The sequence below is a fragment of the Stegastes partitus genome, unplaced genomic scaffold (genome assembly GCF_000690725.1).
Source record: "Stegastes partitus isolate 25-593 unplaced genomic scaffold, Stegastes_partitus-1.0.2 Scaffold143, whole genome shotgun sequence".
NCBI classification, from domain to species: Eukaryota; Metazoa; Chordata; class Actinopteri; family Pomacentridae; genus Stegastes; species Stegastes partitus.
The window spans coordinates 515,031-528,461 of NW_007577874.1; the positions used below are offsets into that span (position 1 = coordinate 515,031).

Genomic DNA, 13,431 nt, shown 5'->3' on the forward strand with positions numbered 1-13,431 from the left:
ACAGGCGTAATGTCATTCTAGATAACTTTTGAATGATTTTGGACAATTTTTAAGTCACTCTGGACAATTTTTAAAATATTGTAGAACATTTTCACATCGTTTAGGTCAGTTTTTGGGTCATTCTGAACAATTTCTGATCATTTGGAACCAGTTTCGTGTCATTTTGGACAACTTTCAAGTGATTTTGGACAATTTGTAATCATTTTAAACAGGTGTAATATCATTTTGGACTATATGAGTGATTTTAGACAGGTTTCACATCATTTTGGCCAATTTTTGGATCATTCTCCGCAATTTTTAACTAATTTTGGACTGTTTCTGAGTCATTCTGGGATACTTATAATCATTTAGAACACGTGTGATGCCAATTTAGACAGCTTTTAAGTGGTTTTGGACAGGTTTTGCATCATTTAGGTCAGTGTTTGAGTCCAGGTGTTAAAATTTAGAATTGCTTGCTTGTCAATCCAGAGTCCAGATCTCCAGTGTGATGTTCTGACTGTATGTGAGGCTCCTCCCGGCTCTTTGTGTTTCCCGTACAGACTGGAGGTGACGGCTGCTCGCTCCTGCCGTCTGCTTTCTATTTTCTCCTCTCGGTGTTTCTGCAGCTGCCGCCTGTCGATCATTCGGGCTTCAGGCAGAAGGTCGGCGGGTAAAAGGACTCCGGGCTTCAGTCAGCCATGGAGCTTCAGCGTGCAGCACTGGGCGCCTTGTTCCTGCTCGCTCTGCTGGCATCTGGTAAGAAAATTAGAGCTTTATCTTCTGCTGTAATGCTTCTTTTATCCAAACTTTCAACTCACCGGTGTTGACTTCAGATTCATACGATTCCACGGAGGCCTAAACAGACTTTTACTGATGTTACATTTGACTGGAAAAATCAGCGTAAATGTAATATTTTCTTTTCCAGAAAGATTTTCTGCACGTTCCTGTGTACGATTCCCTTCTAATTGCACGTAGAACAAAACACTACAACTCTGCATCTCTGTGAAATCATACTCCACAGCTGAAACAGATTTATACTGATCTGGTTGTGAGATTGAGAGAAAGCAGCGATTCTGATCAGTGACTCAACATTTAAAGTCCTTCCCTTTAAAGCAAATGTAAGGTTTTTTCAAGTCTTATAATCATAATCGGACAAAATAAGCAGTTTGGACACCTCACCTGGATCATTTTAAAGGCCAGATGACTAACTTACGGAACGTGAGAGGTTAATCGACGGTGAAATGATCAGCTGCAGCCCTACGTTGGTCATTTAAATGCAAAGTAGTTGTCAAAAACAGAATAAATTGGCTAAAAAACAGAATATAAATGATGATTAATAGTGAAATAATCAGTTGCAGCCCCACTTTGGTCCTTTAAATGTAAATTTGTTGTCAAAAACAGGATANAGTCCTTCCCTTTAAAGCAAATGTAAGGTTTTTTCAAGTCTTATAATCATAATCGGACAAAATAAGCAGTTTGGACACCTCACCTGGATCATTTTCAAGGCCAGATGACTAACTTACAGAACATGAGAGGTTAATCGACGGTGAAATTATCAGCTGCAGCCCCACGTTGGTCATTTAAATGCAAAATAGTTGTCAAAAACAGAATAAATTGGCTGAAAAAACAGAATATAAATGATGATTAATCGTAAAATAATCAGTTGCAGCCCCACTTTGGTCCTTTAAATGTAAATTTGTTGTCAAAAACAGGATAAATTTGCTAAAAATGACAGAATTGAAAGAACTTTGATAGTGAAATTAGCAGTTGTAGTCTCACTTTGGTCCTTTGAATGAAAATGAATTGTCATAAACAGGATAAATTTGCTGAAACGAACAAAATGTAGAGGATAGTTGATTGTGAAATAAGCAGCTGCAGCCCCACATTAGTCCTTAAAATGAAAAATCTGTGAAAGACCAGGATAAGTTAGCTGAAAATTACGGACAGCCGACAGTGAAATTAGCAGTTGCAGTCTGACTTTAGACCTTTAAATGAAACTTAATTGTCAAAAACTGGATAAATGAGCCAAAAGGAGCAAAATGAATAGTAAAATCAGTCGTTTTGGCTCCACTTAAGTCTTTATAAGGTAAAATAATTGTCAAAGACAGGATAGATGAGAATGTAACAGATAATTAAAAGTGAAATTAGCCGTTGCAGCCCCACTTTTGGTCCTTCAAATGAAAAATCTGTCAAAACCAGGATAGATTAGCTAAAAAAACATGAATGCTAATAATAATTATAAGTGAAATAAGCAGTTAAAGCCCCACTTTGGTCTTTTGAATGAAAATTAGTTGTCAAAAACAGGATAAATTAGCTGAAAACTACAGAATATAAATGATAAGAGTTAAAACCAGGACAAATGAGCTAAATATTACAGCATGTAAAGGACAAATGATGGTGAAATTAGCAGCTGCAGCCCCACATTAGTCCTTTAAATGTAAAATAGTTTTAAAAAACAGAATAAATTAGCTAAAAAACACAATCTAAATGGTAACTGACAGTGAAATTAGTACTTGCAGCCCCATATTAGTCCTTTAAGTGACAATTTGTTCTCAGAAAAAGGATAAATTAGCTAAAAAGAACAGTTTATAGAACAGTTGACAATATCTGCGGCCTCACTTTAGTCCTTTCAATGCAGAACAGTCGTAAAAACGTGTATCGATGAGCTGAAAAAGCAGAGAATGCAAAGGATGGATGAAAACAAACATGGCGGCGCGTTTCGGTGGCAAATGTCTGCCGGTTATGTGCAGCAGCTGCGACGCGCTGAAACCTGAGCAGCATGAAAACATCCACACACTCTTGGATCCTGTTTGTTTTCTTCTCTGTGTGTGTGTGTGTGTGTGTGTGTGTGTGTGTGTGTGTGTGTGTGTGTGTGGATGTCAGAGAATTCTTTGTTTACGGTGTATTTATATCACAGGGAAAAACTTTATTAGTCAGAAAACAAAAACAACAAAAAGAAGAAGAAGAAGTTGGTGTTTTGTACGCTGAACAATAAACGAGCTGAAGGTTGACCTTGGAAACATCAGCTGTAGTTCCATTTAAATTAAAGTTAAGGTTTTAACTATAATTGTTTTAACAATCTGATGGTATTTTGCAATAATTTAGCTTCCTGTTTTGTTAAATTACACATAATAAATAGTAAATTCATATTAATTTACATGTTAACCAAGAACAAGTATTAATTTACACATTAACCCTAAAAAAAAATCAGTTTTATTTTTTTTAATATATATTTTTTTAATGTTTAACCATTAAAAACTACACTTTCATTATTTTACTATGTTGAAATTAGCAGGAAATTTTTTTTTTTTTTTTTTAACAGAGATTTGCTGTTTTTTGAAATAAATAAATCTTATTTTTTATTTTACAGATTTTCAATAATAAATAATGATCTGATAAATAATAATTAATACTAATAAATGATGTCCACTTCAAAAATCTGCACATTAACATATTGTAATTTCTGTTTTTGTCCAAAAAGGCATTCAAAATGTTAAGTTCACTGACATCCCCATATTTAAGCTTGTACAAGTGGATTTTGGGCATTTTTGGTTCAAGAATTTACTCAGTTGTTTAAATAATTAGCAAAATCGCTGCTAATTCTTATTATTGTCTCTTCAATGGGGTTCAAAAGGAGCCTAGTGATACATTTTTGGCTCCTTTCAAAATTAATTTTGCCGCCACTGAGGGTTTTACTGAAGTCAAGTTGTTCAGTTCACTAAAATCCCCACATCTTTAAGCTCGTACACGTGGATTTTGAGCTCAAAAACTCAATCAAATGTTCTTTAATTAGCAAAATTATTACTAATGGGGTTCAAAAGGAGCCTAGCGACAAATCTGTGGCTCCTTCTGGGGTTAGCTTTTCCCACACTGAGGGTAATTCTTGTCCTTAATCCTAGAATCTGTGTTCTAATGACCCGAGTGAGCTTTGTGCTCGTTGAGTTGATTAAAATGCGACTTCTTAAATGCCAGAGTGCTGCTGCAGGAACGAGGAGGAGCGTCTGATCAACTACCTGCTCAAGGAGAAGGGCTACAACAAGGAGCTGCGGCCGGTGGAGAGGCAGCAGGACGCCGTGGACGTCTACCTCGCCCTCACGCTCTCCAACCTCATCTCTCTGGTGCCAATCAGGACTCTTAGAAGCTCCAAACACATCCAGGCTTCTTGTACACGATCCAAAAACAGCCAAAACCCGCTTTAACATCTCTTCGTGTGTGTCTGTCTTCGTGTGTAGAAAGAAGTCGACGAGACGCTGCTGACGAACGTGTGGATTGAACACGTACGTAGAAGTGAATTTATCACGTTCTTGTTTGAAACGCTGACGGCTGTCCACCTCTAACAGTGTGTGTGTGCTGCGGCAGACATGGACCGACTACAGGTTGTCGTGGAACTCGACGGAGTTCGACGGCATCGAGATGCTCCGGCTGCCGTCCAATATGGTGTGGCTGCCGGAGATCGTGCTGGAGAACAAGTGAGAGTCGTCGTTTTCTGATTTTAAACCTCATGTTTAACAGATTTCCAGAACAAACAAACACGAGAAGCATTTAAACAGACACAGTTTTGTTCAAGGTTCAGATTAAAACCAGTTTTCTGGAGTTCTGGTTTGTTTTTATATATTTTACACAGATGACATCCTCGTTTGTTTCACCAAAGCGTGATACCCTGATACCTTCAGTTTGAACTTTTCCTCCATAAATGCTTTTATTCATGCGCTGGGGGATTCGAGGCAGCTCACACGTGCTGCATTTAAGAAAAACTGAAGCGGTTTTGGAAAGGTTTCACATCATTTTGGTCGGTTTTTAGGTCATTCTGGACAATTTCTAATCATTTAGAACCAGTTTTGTCCAATTTCAAACACCTTCCATGTCATTTTGGACAACTTTCAAGGGATTTTGGACAATTTTTAAGTCCTTCTGAACTATTTTTGATGATTGTAGAACAGGTTTAAGATCATTTTTGGAAAACTTTTGAGTAATTTTGCACAATTTCCTATCAGTTACAACTGATTTCATGAAATTTTGGACAACTTTTGAGTGATTTTAGACCATTTTTTCATCATATAGAACCAATTTCACTTCATTACCATCAGTTTTTGAGTCATTTTGGACAATTTCTCATAATTTAGAAGAGGTTTTATGTCATTTTGGACAACTTTCAAGGGATTTTGGAACGTTTTTGATGATTGTAGAACAGGTGTAATGTCATTTTTGGACAACTGTTGAGTGATTTTGGACCATTTCTAATCATTTCAAAGTGGTTTCATGTAATTTTGGATCTTTTCTGGGGTCATTATGGACAATTTCTAATCATTTAGAACCAATTTTATGTCATTTTAGACAACTTTTAAGTGATGTTGACCATTTTAAGCCTGTAGAACAGGTGTAATGTCATTCTGGGCAACTTTTGAATGTTTTTGGATAATTTCTAATCATTTAAAACTGGCATTATGTCACTTATTAGGGAACTAATGTGCAAAAGAACATGCAATTAACATGTAAATCATGCTAGTTGAAGAGGTAAGGTGTAAATTGCTGCTATTTATGGGGGGGGCAGATATTAAAAAGCTGATTGAGCAGATATGACAAGTTGTACCACGACAACAAAGATATCGTTAGCGTGGGCCAAGCTGGAGTTTCAGATTCTGTATTGCAGGTTCTGAATGAGAAACAGCAGAGACAGTTTCAGGCTTTTATCTTCAATAGTTCCTGAGATTTTGTCGCCTCAAATTTGTTGATGTGTTGGTAATAGCTGAGCTGTGACCTACAGACCAGTCTGTGTCCTGTTCCCCAGTAATGACGCCCAGTTCCAGGTGGCCTACTACTGCAACGTACTGGTGGACGCGACTGGGCTCTGCTACTGGTTGCCTCCCGCCATCTTCCGCTCCTCCTGCTCCATCAACGTCAACTACTTCCCCTTCGACTGGCAGAACTGCACGCTCAAATTCACGTACGTGTGCTTGAAACACTCATAAACTATTGTTTGTGTTTACTTTGTGGTGAAACGTCGATGCTTGTGATTCCAAATATATTCTTGTACGTAAACAGGATTTTATTGGATTGTGGCTCTTCTTTGGACTGTAGTTTGGTGATTCTGTGAAAAATTATCAGTTTTATCAGCTGATATTTTTTCCTGTACAATAACTTTAGTGTATTTCATAAAGACTTTTGAAATTTTGCTATGTTGCTATGAATATTTTCAGAGTTACAGGCCTTTAAAATACGTAGAAGTGAGTCTCTTTACTGGACTTTTTCCGTCATTTCTGAGNCGGAGCCGTGAGTTTAATCAGCTGTTGATGGCGTCGTGCATTTGTTTGTGGCCTTGCAGAGCCGTGCAGGTGGTGGTAGAACTGTATATATAAAGCCGGACGGTCCATGAACTGACTGCCGAACTTTAAGAACTGTTTTTCAGCCGTGTCGTTGTTTTGCTGTTTCGTGTGTGGGGATGCGCTTGTGTATGTGAGGGGGGATAAAAAAGGAAAGTGTTTAAAGTAAAAGGATGTGCTTTGAACCAAAACGAATGTATGAGATTGTCTGATTTTCACCCCGCTGAGTCCAGATCCGCCCGCTTCCTTTACATGGTGCGTTGTGACGCTGTCATCTTGGAATGAATGTGAATTGTTACAAGGAGACAACACACCTGGTTTTTAGTCTCTTTAACAGACTTGATGTTGCTCAAACTCACAGAGAGAATAAAAACTCTCCAGCCAAACAGGAACGAGACTGAACTAGAGTGAATTATTTCTTTTAGTCCTGTAAAGAAAGTAAGACTCAAAGCAGCCAACAGAAGTTATTTCATAGAATAATCCAGAGTCTTCATGGGTCGGGGGAGTTTTGTTGTCTCCCAGTTTGAAGTTGTCAGCAGTCGGTCTCTGTGTTTCTTTGTTTTGTGTTTCTGATTATTACAGACACTGAACTGTTTAGTTAAACTGATGAGACACTAATTCATCGCTGGAGGTCAGATTCAGGGTTTTGTTGCATCTCCATCTTGTAAAATGACAGTTTGAGTAAATGTTTGGACAGCACATCTCGGGCTGCTGCTCCTGCCTCTAACTTTGGTTCAGTGACACAAAGTGTCCATGTTGGTGTTTGACAGAGGAGCTGTGAAACAGCTGCAGTAGCAGCAGACCACCAGCAGGCGGCGCTCTGACATCATGTTTCCACTGCCGCTAGTCTGACGTCATCAACTCCAGTCCACAGGTGGAAAGTAACGGAGTACTCGAGTACGGCACAGAGATGAGGTATTTTACCCTCACCTGCTGCTGCTTTGTACTGCTCCAGACTTCACCTGGAAATATTGATTAATTATTATTGAGAAGCAGCTACAATGAGCTCCACCTCCAATAACTGTAACATCAGAGTCCCTCCTACATCCTAATGATCAATAATAATGATCAATTAGAGCAGAACGTGACTCTGACAGGATCCATTCTGCATCAGGACTGTGAATCTCCGGCATCTTCGTGCGCAGGCGCACTGAGCGCAGCTAACGGCTTCTAGAAGCTTCGACGGAGAGACGGCGGGAGGAAAAGAAGGAGGACGAGAACATGGAGCCGCTTGTTGGAGGAGAACCGAAGGAGACGGAGGTGAGGAAGATGGTGTTTTAATCCAGGAAGGCTCAGTAAAGTTTGACTGTGACAAACTGGACTCATTCAGGAGGCTTTATGACGAGCTAGCGAGCTAACGGCCGGAAATATGCGTTAGCTCCGTTAGCTAGGTTAGCATCCTGTTAGCTAGCGTGTTTTCAGTGAACTGGACTGTGCAGCTGTTTGTGGAGCTGAATGTAGAATTTTAGGACAAACAGAGTCAACATGTGTGTGAGTCTTTGTAACTGATGGTTAAGTGAACTCTGTAAACTTATTCAGCTTGACTTGGAAAACAGCAGAAGAACACAATCAGAGCAACAGCAGACAAATATGCATCAAAGGTTACTGAAACTAAAACAACTCACTCATGACAGACAACAGAAAAAAGGACTGGTTGTTTTGTGTCTCTTTGTGGTCCTTTGTTGTCTATTCTGTGTCTAGTGGTCATTTTGTGTGTTGTAGTTTTCATTTTGTGTCTCTTTGTGGTTGTTTCTCGGACGTTTTCCAGCCAAATCAACACTTTGCTGTAGAAACTGATCAGAAACAGTTTGTTCGGTCAACAGTAAAGTGTTTGACTGAATAAATGGTTGATGGAGTTGCAGCGTCCTCTGCTGGACACAAACTGAAATCATTTGTCGTTGTTTCTCCAAGAATGCTTTTATTTTTTTCTAACAAAGTGATTATAAAACTGGTAGAGGTCACATAGTGTTACAGTCATTGTGTTTTGTCAGCATGTAAACATGATGTAAAACTGGATTTCAGAATATTGTAAAATCAAATGAAGTCTGATAGAACAGTATAAATACTGATCATCTAATAATACATTTAAATACAGACTCTGGATTGTGTTTATCTGGAATCTCTCTGTGTTTCCAGTTTCCTCCAAAACAACCTGTGACTGATGAGTTCAGCACCAACTGATGTGATCTGTATTTTTCAGGTGAAGCAGAGCAGCTTCTGTTCCAGCCCATCAGTCTGTGAGTTCTGACTTCTTCTGCACTGTTTAGTGTGAGTGAGGCATCAGGACATGATTTAGAGCTACAGCTACATGCTGCACTTCAGGAAACAGAGCAGGTTGTTACAAGATCAAACAGAAAAACAGTAAAAAGAGCTGAATTATTACATCTTCTACAAAGATCCTCTGAAATGACCTGAACAAAATGATAGAAATGATGATTAATGAGTGGCTTGTGGTGATATTTAGTGGTGGAACAATTGTTGAACAAATTCAAATTTAAAAGCCCCAAAACTGGAGATACGTGTTTTTCACAGAACTGGAAGAATCTGAAAAGTAACTGAAGTTATAAATCAATATCAAATATGTTCCAAGATAATTGTTTTTAAAAAAAATATCCCGTTCACCCACTTTGAGCAGGAGTTCCTGAAGATTAAAGCTGCCATGAAGAGTTTTGTCTTTGAGTTTACGTCAACACAAAAAAAATATAATACCAAAGTCAGCTGGTGACATGTAAACATACATAATTCCTAATATAATACTTAATACAGTCATGATACAGAGGTCTGGGGTAAGAATGAGATTTTTCACACTCACCAACATTTTAGGCACCACTTCTTCACATTACGTTAGATTGTTTTAGCTTACACTCATTTTTACAGTCAGACCTCAGAGTTGACCAGACTGGACCGAAGTTCATCTGACTGAGGTTTAACACTGTTGTTCAGGTTTTCAGCACATTTCTTCAGCAGAAGGTGTTCCTCCATTTTTATCTTCAAGTTTAATAGACCTGCAAATAGAGTGAAGCCAAAGTTATCACCAAAACATATAATGATAAAAAAACAAAACAGTATAAAGAGCAAAATAAACCTTCACACCAATCATGATTCCTTCATCTGATTTTCTGTTTTATCGTCATTTCAGTTCAACACTTAACATCTACTTACGTGTTTTCATCAGTGTTTGAGCTTCTCATGTTGTTTTCTTGTTGACCTGAGAAATGTTCAGAGTCCAGAAGACATCATCAACACAAACAACATACAAGAAATGAATTCTAAATTAAATATAAAACATCTTCTTACCTGTTTTCTTCTTATAGACCAGAAACAGACAAACTGCTGCTGCTGCAACCAAAACAGCTCCAACCACTCCACCTATGATTCCTCCATTGATTGAACTCCCTGAAATATAAAGAGTCAGTTAATATTCTGTCCCTGGAAGCTTCATGATGGAGTTTTGTGATCTTTGATGTTTGCAGCTCAAACACATATTACAGATAATCAGAGGAAGTTTTTCNTTGCAGTTTTGTTTTTTTCAGCCCTTAAAATATTTCTATCAGTTTAAAAATGCTTGAAAAAGTAACGTAAAGGACATTTTAACCTGTCCTCGGGTACTTCTAGCGTACTTTTTTAAAATTTAAATGGAATGACCCAGTTAGGTATTTATCTTTATGCTGTCTAGATGAGACAACAGATCAAAATACGTACTAAAAGTATAAAAACACGCAGAGGAAATGAGGCTTTAGATGTTTGTTTGGTCTTAAAGGTGCAGAAATCCTCCAAAATGTCAGAGAGTTGAGCTTCTGATAACGATGTAAATGACTGCAGACGCCAGAAACGGCTTTTTCAGCGACCGTGCTCTCCTGGAACCACATGTTCTGTTTCCGTGCAGCTCTCTGACCTACAACGCCAAAGAGATCCGGATGCTGCTGAAGGAAGAAGCGGACGAGACCAACAAGTGGACGGTGGAGTGGATCATCATCGACCCCGCCAGCTTCACGGGTAAACGGCCTTTTTCTGCTCATCGCAGATCGTCTTTTACAGTTTACGCTTCGTGACGTTCGTTTCTGCGTCTCGGAGATCAGTTAGTGCTGTGTCATCCTAAACGAACGCGATCTGAATTCAAACTGTCACAGACTTTCACACAAATGATGAAGAAATGACTTTTTTTTTAGATCCAACAGGTCAAACGTTCACTGTGGCACCATAATGTTTTAATTTCTACTCTATTTAACATAAGATGACGTGCTAGATTGGTAGAAACTGCAGCAAAAATAACGTTTTTATGTAGAAAAGAAATTTTAAAAATCCTCGAAATCGTCGACGTCCTTCAGAAACCTTTGAGTTTACACCAAAAAAAAAATCCATGTTTCATATTTTCTGTTTAGTTTTTGAGGAAGTTCGTTTTGTTTTATTTAAATTTAACTCAATATTAGAAGAAAAATGGTCACTTGTTGTAGGTGGTGAGTCTGTAGAGGATGAAATAATAATAATAACAATAAAACTTTATTAAACTCGAAGGATTCTTGTGCCAGATGTTGCTCAGGAAAAATAAAAATGACAGAAGACATGCCGCGTCTAAAAAGTAGGAAAGCAATAAAAAGTAACGTCAGACATGAAATAGAATATTGCACCTAGAAAATGAAATATTGGACATTTAATAAAATATATTGCACAATAATATTATTATAATATACTGATAAAATGAGATTAAACAAGATTAAACTTTATGAATCCCAGAGACATTCTTGTGCACTATTAACTCAAAATGAGAACAATATGAGAAATGCAGAGTCTAAGAAGTAAAATAGCAATAAGATATAAGTGCGTTACATTACTTACAATAATAATAAGTGAACTAAAATAAGGCTAGAATGGAAAAATAAGAAGTAATACTGGAAATTATAGTGAGATAATAAATAAAATCACATGTGAAATTAAAATATTGCACCTGATAAATGAAATATTGCACATTTATTCCAAATATTGTTCCTAATATTACATTATATTGCACATTGGTATCAGAAATTTATACTTTCTAAAGCAGAAGCAGCTTCTCAGGTTGTTGAAATCCTCTAATTTTAGCAGCTGAGAGTCTGTAAACTTTGTTTTGTGAAGCGCGTCGATTCGCCTCAGGCTGTAAATCCTGCCGGCAGCTTCACCGTCCGCCTGTTTCTTGTCCGCAGAGAACGGCGAGTGGGAGATCATCCACCGGCCGGCGAAGAGGAACACCTACAAACACATTCCCATGGAGAGCAACAAGCACCAGGACATCACCTTCTACCTGGTCATCAAACGCAAACCTCTGTTCTACATCGTCAACATCATCATCCCCTGCGTGCTCATCTCCTTCTTGGCTTCGCTCGTCTACTACCTGCCCGCCGACAGTCAGTCAGCTTCGATTTTTTAATTTAACTGCAGTCTCGTGTGGAAACTGGTTTAATCCACTCGCAAAATGGTGTTTTTGTAATTCACAGAGAGTTTCATTTAACGTTCTGAACACCTGAGCGGTTTTGTCAGAGTTTTGTTTTTTTCTCATTGGAACATTTTCAGTCACTGGAGGTAAAAAGAAAAATACAGTTAGAGGGAATTCAGTATTTCTTTGTACAGTATGACTTAGTTATGCCATAAATCTTTTTTTTTTTTAAAAGAAAGAGATTAAAGTTAAATATGTGCCTACAGGTGTTACAGATATTGGTGGAAAAAATGGTGACTCCACATGCTTTTCATAGACTATTTAATGAGGCTTGTTTACATTTTCAGCTTCTATAAATTCTGCATTTTTCTCGCTACATTGCACATTAAATCACGTTTAGCACATTTAATAATAACCTGAGCTGTCGTACACCATCAGGCAGCAAAAAGAAACCGATTTGTAGAAGAGAACAAAACCGTATTAATTATTAAAACAGGATGACAAGTAGCAAGATTACAGTTTATGATAAAATAAATGTAAAACACTAAAAATCAGGACCATTCAGAAACACCAAAATGAAGGTTATGAGCTCAGTGTAGTGGAGGTTTACACGTTCGACTTGTATTATTTATATATAGAAATTAGATTTAGAGAAACATTAGAGTCACTCTGTTCACAGCGATGCTTCTTATCTCATATCGGATGTATCAGTGATAGAAACCTGAGTCCGCTGTAGGTGTATTATACCTAAATCATATTCTTACATCAATCATTTGTGCTTTAAAACATCATAAACCTGTGAAAAGTGCCTGAGACAATGTGAAATGTGTTGTTTTTGCTTCGACCAACAGTCAAAATTTGAATTTTTTTAGAACTTAAGTCAAGAAAAGTCTAAAAATCTCACATTTGAAAACCTAAAATCAAGCAAATATTTGGCATTTGTGCTTAAAGAACGACCCAAATCATGAATAGACCTTTTTTTTAATGAGACATTTTCACCTGATTTAAGTTGTGACATGTCAGAAAAATCACAAAAATCTCTTTCCTCTAAATTCACTGCAGTTTTTTAGGATCAGGCCTCATTGTTTAGCTCCCCTGTTCGTGCTGGGTTTGCAAACTGGTTTGTTTGCATGCAGGTGGAGAGAAGATGACTTTGTCCATCTCAGTTCTGCTGGCTCAGTCTGTCTTCCTGCTGCTGATCTCTCAAAGGCTGCCGGAGACCTCCATGTCGGTTCCACTCATTGTCAAGTAGGTAACGCCAACCAGTAGCTTCTGTTCATAGTCAGGACCAGTCAGTTTCTGAATGAACCACTGACGTTTATGTAGTGATTCATCTCTTGCACCAGCTAATAATAAGATAAAACTGGGCCGTGACTACGAGAGTTGGAGCAGCAAACTAGCTTTCAGTGAACTGTGTGTGTTTTCCAGGTACCTGATGTTCATCATGGTGCTGGTGACGGTGGTTGTGTTGAACTGCGTGGTCGTCCTCAACCTGCACTTCAGGACGCCGAGCACGCACGTCATGTCTGAGTGGACCAAGAAGGTAACGCCAAACGCCACGTAGCATTCGGCCCGTCGGTGGTATCGGCTCTGACTTGCTCAATCCTCTGCATGATTTAAAAAAAAAGAAGAAATGATTTGAGCTGATTTGATTCCAACAGAGCTACAAAGCCGTTGAGGTCAGTTGACGTCAATACAATCCACAACAATGCAGAGTTGTAC

General features: G+C 38.2%; 1 protein-coding gene and 1 long non-coding RNA gene across 2 annotated transcripts in view; one reads left to right on the forward strand and one right to left on the reverse strand.

Annotated features, from left to right (window-relative positions):
- The first annotated feature begins 466 nt into the window (after positions 1 to 466).
- chrnd (cholinergic receptor, nicotinic, delta (muscle)) overlaps positions 467 to 13,431 on the forward strand; it is a 23,383-nt gene continuing 10,418 nt past the window's right edge. The window contains exons 1-9 of the mRNA XM_008279082.1: positions 467 to 735; positions 3,952 to 4,097; positions 4,212 to 4,256; positions 4,339 to 4,448; positions 5,768 to 5,923; positions 10,186 to 10,295; positions 11,480 to 11,680; positions 12,846 to 12,957; positions 13,138 to 13,252. Coding sequence (XP_008277304.1) covers positions 678 to 735; positions 3,952 to 4,097; positions 4,212 to 4,256; positions 4,339 to 4,448; positions 5,768 to 5,923; positions 10,186 to 10,295; positions 11,480 to 11,680; positions 12,846 to 12,957; positions 13,138 to 13,252 — 1,053 coding nt within the window. The 5' untranslated portion in view covers positions 467 to 677. The remainder of the gene's footprint in view (positions 736 to 3,951; positions 4,098 to 4,211; positions 4,257 to 4,338; positions 4,449 to 5,767; positions 5,924 to 10,185; positions 10,296 to 11,479; positions 11,681 to 12,845; positions 12,958 to 13,137; positions 13,253 to 13,431) is intronic.
- Positions 8,201 to 9,802, reverse strand: LOC103355332 (uncharacterized). Its single transcript, XR_520086.1, has 3 exons — positions 9,597 to 9,802; positions 9,462 to 9,507; positions 8,201 to 9,304 (listed from the first exon to the last, which is right to left on the reverse strand). It is a non-coding gene; the product is annotated as an uncharacterized LOC103355332 (long non-coding RNA).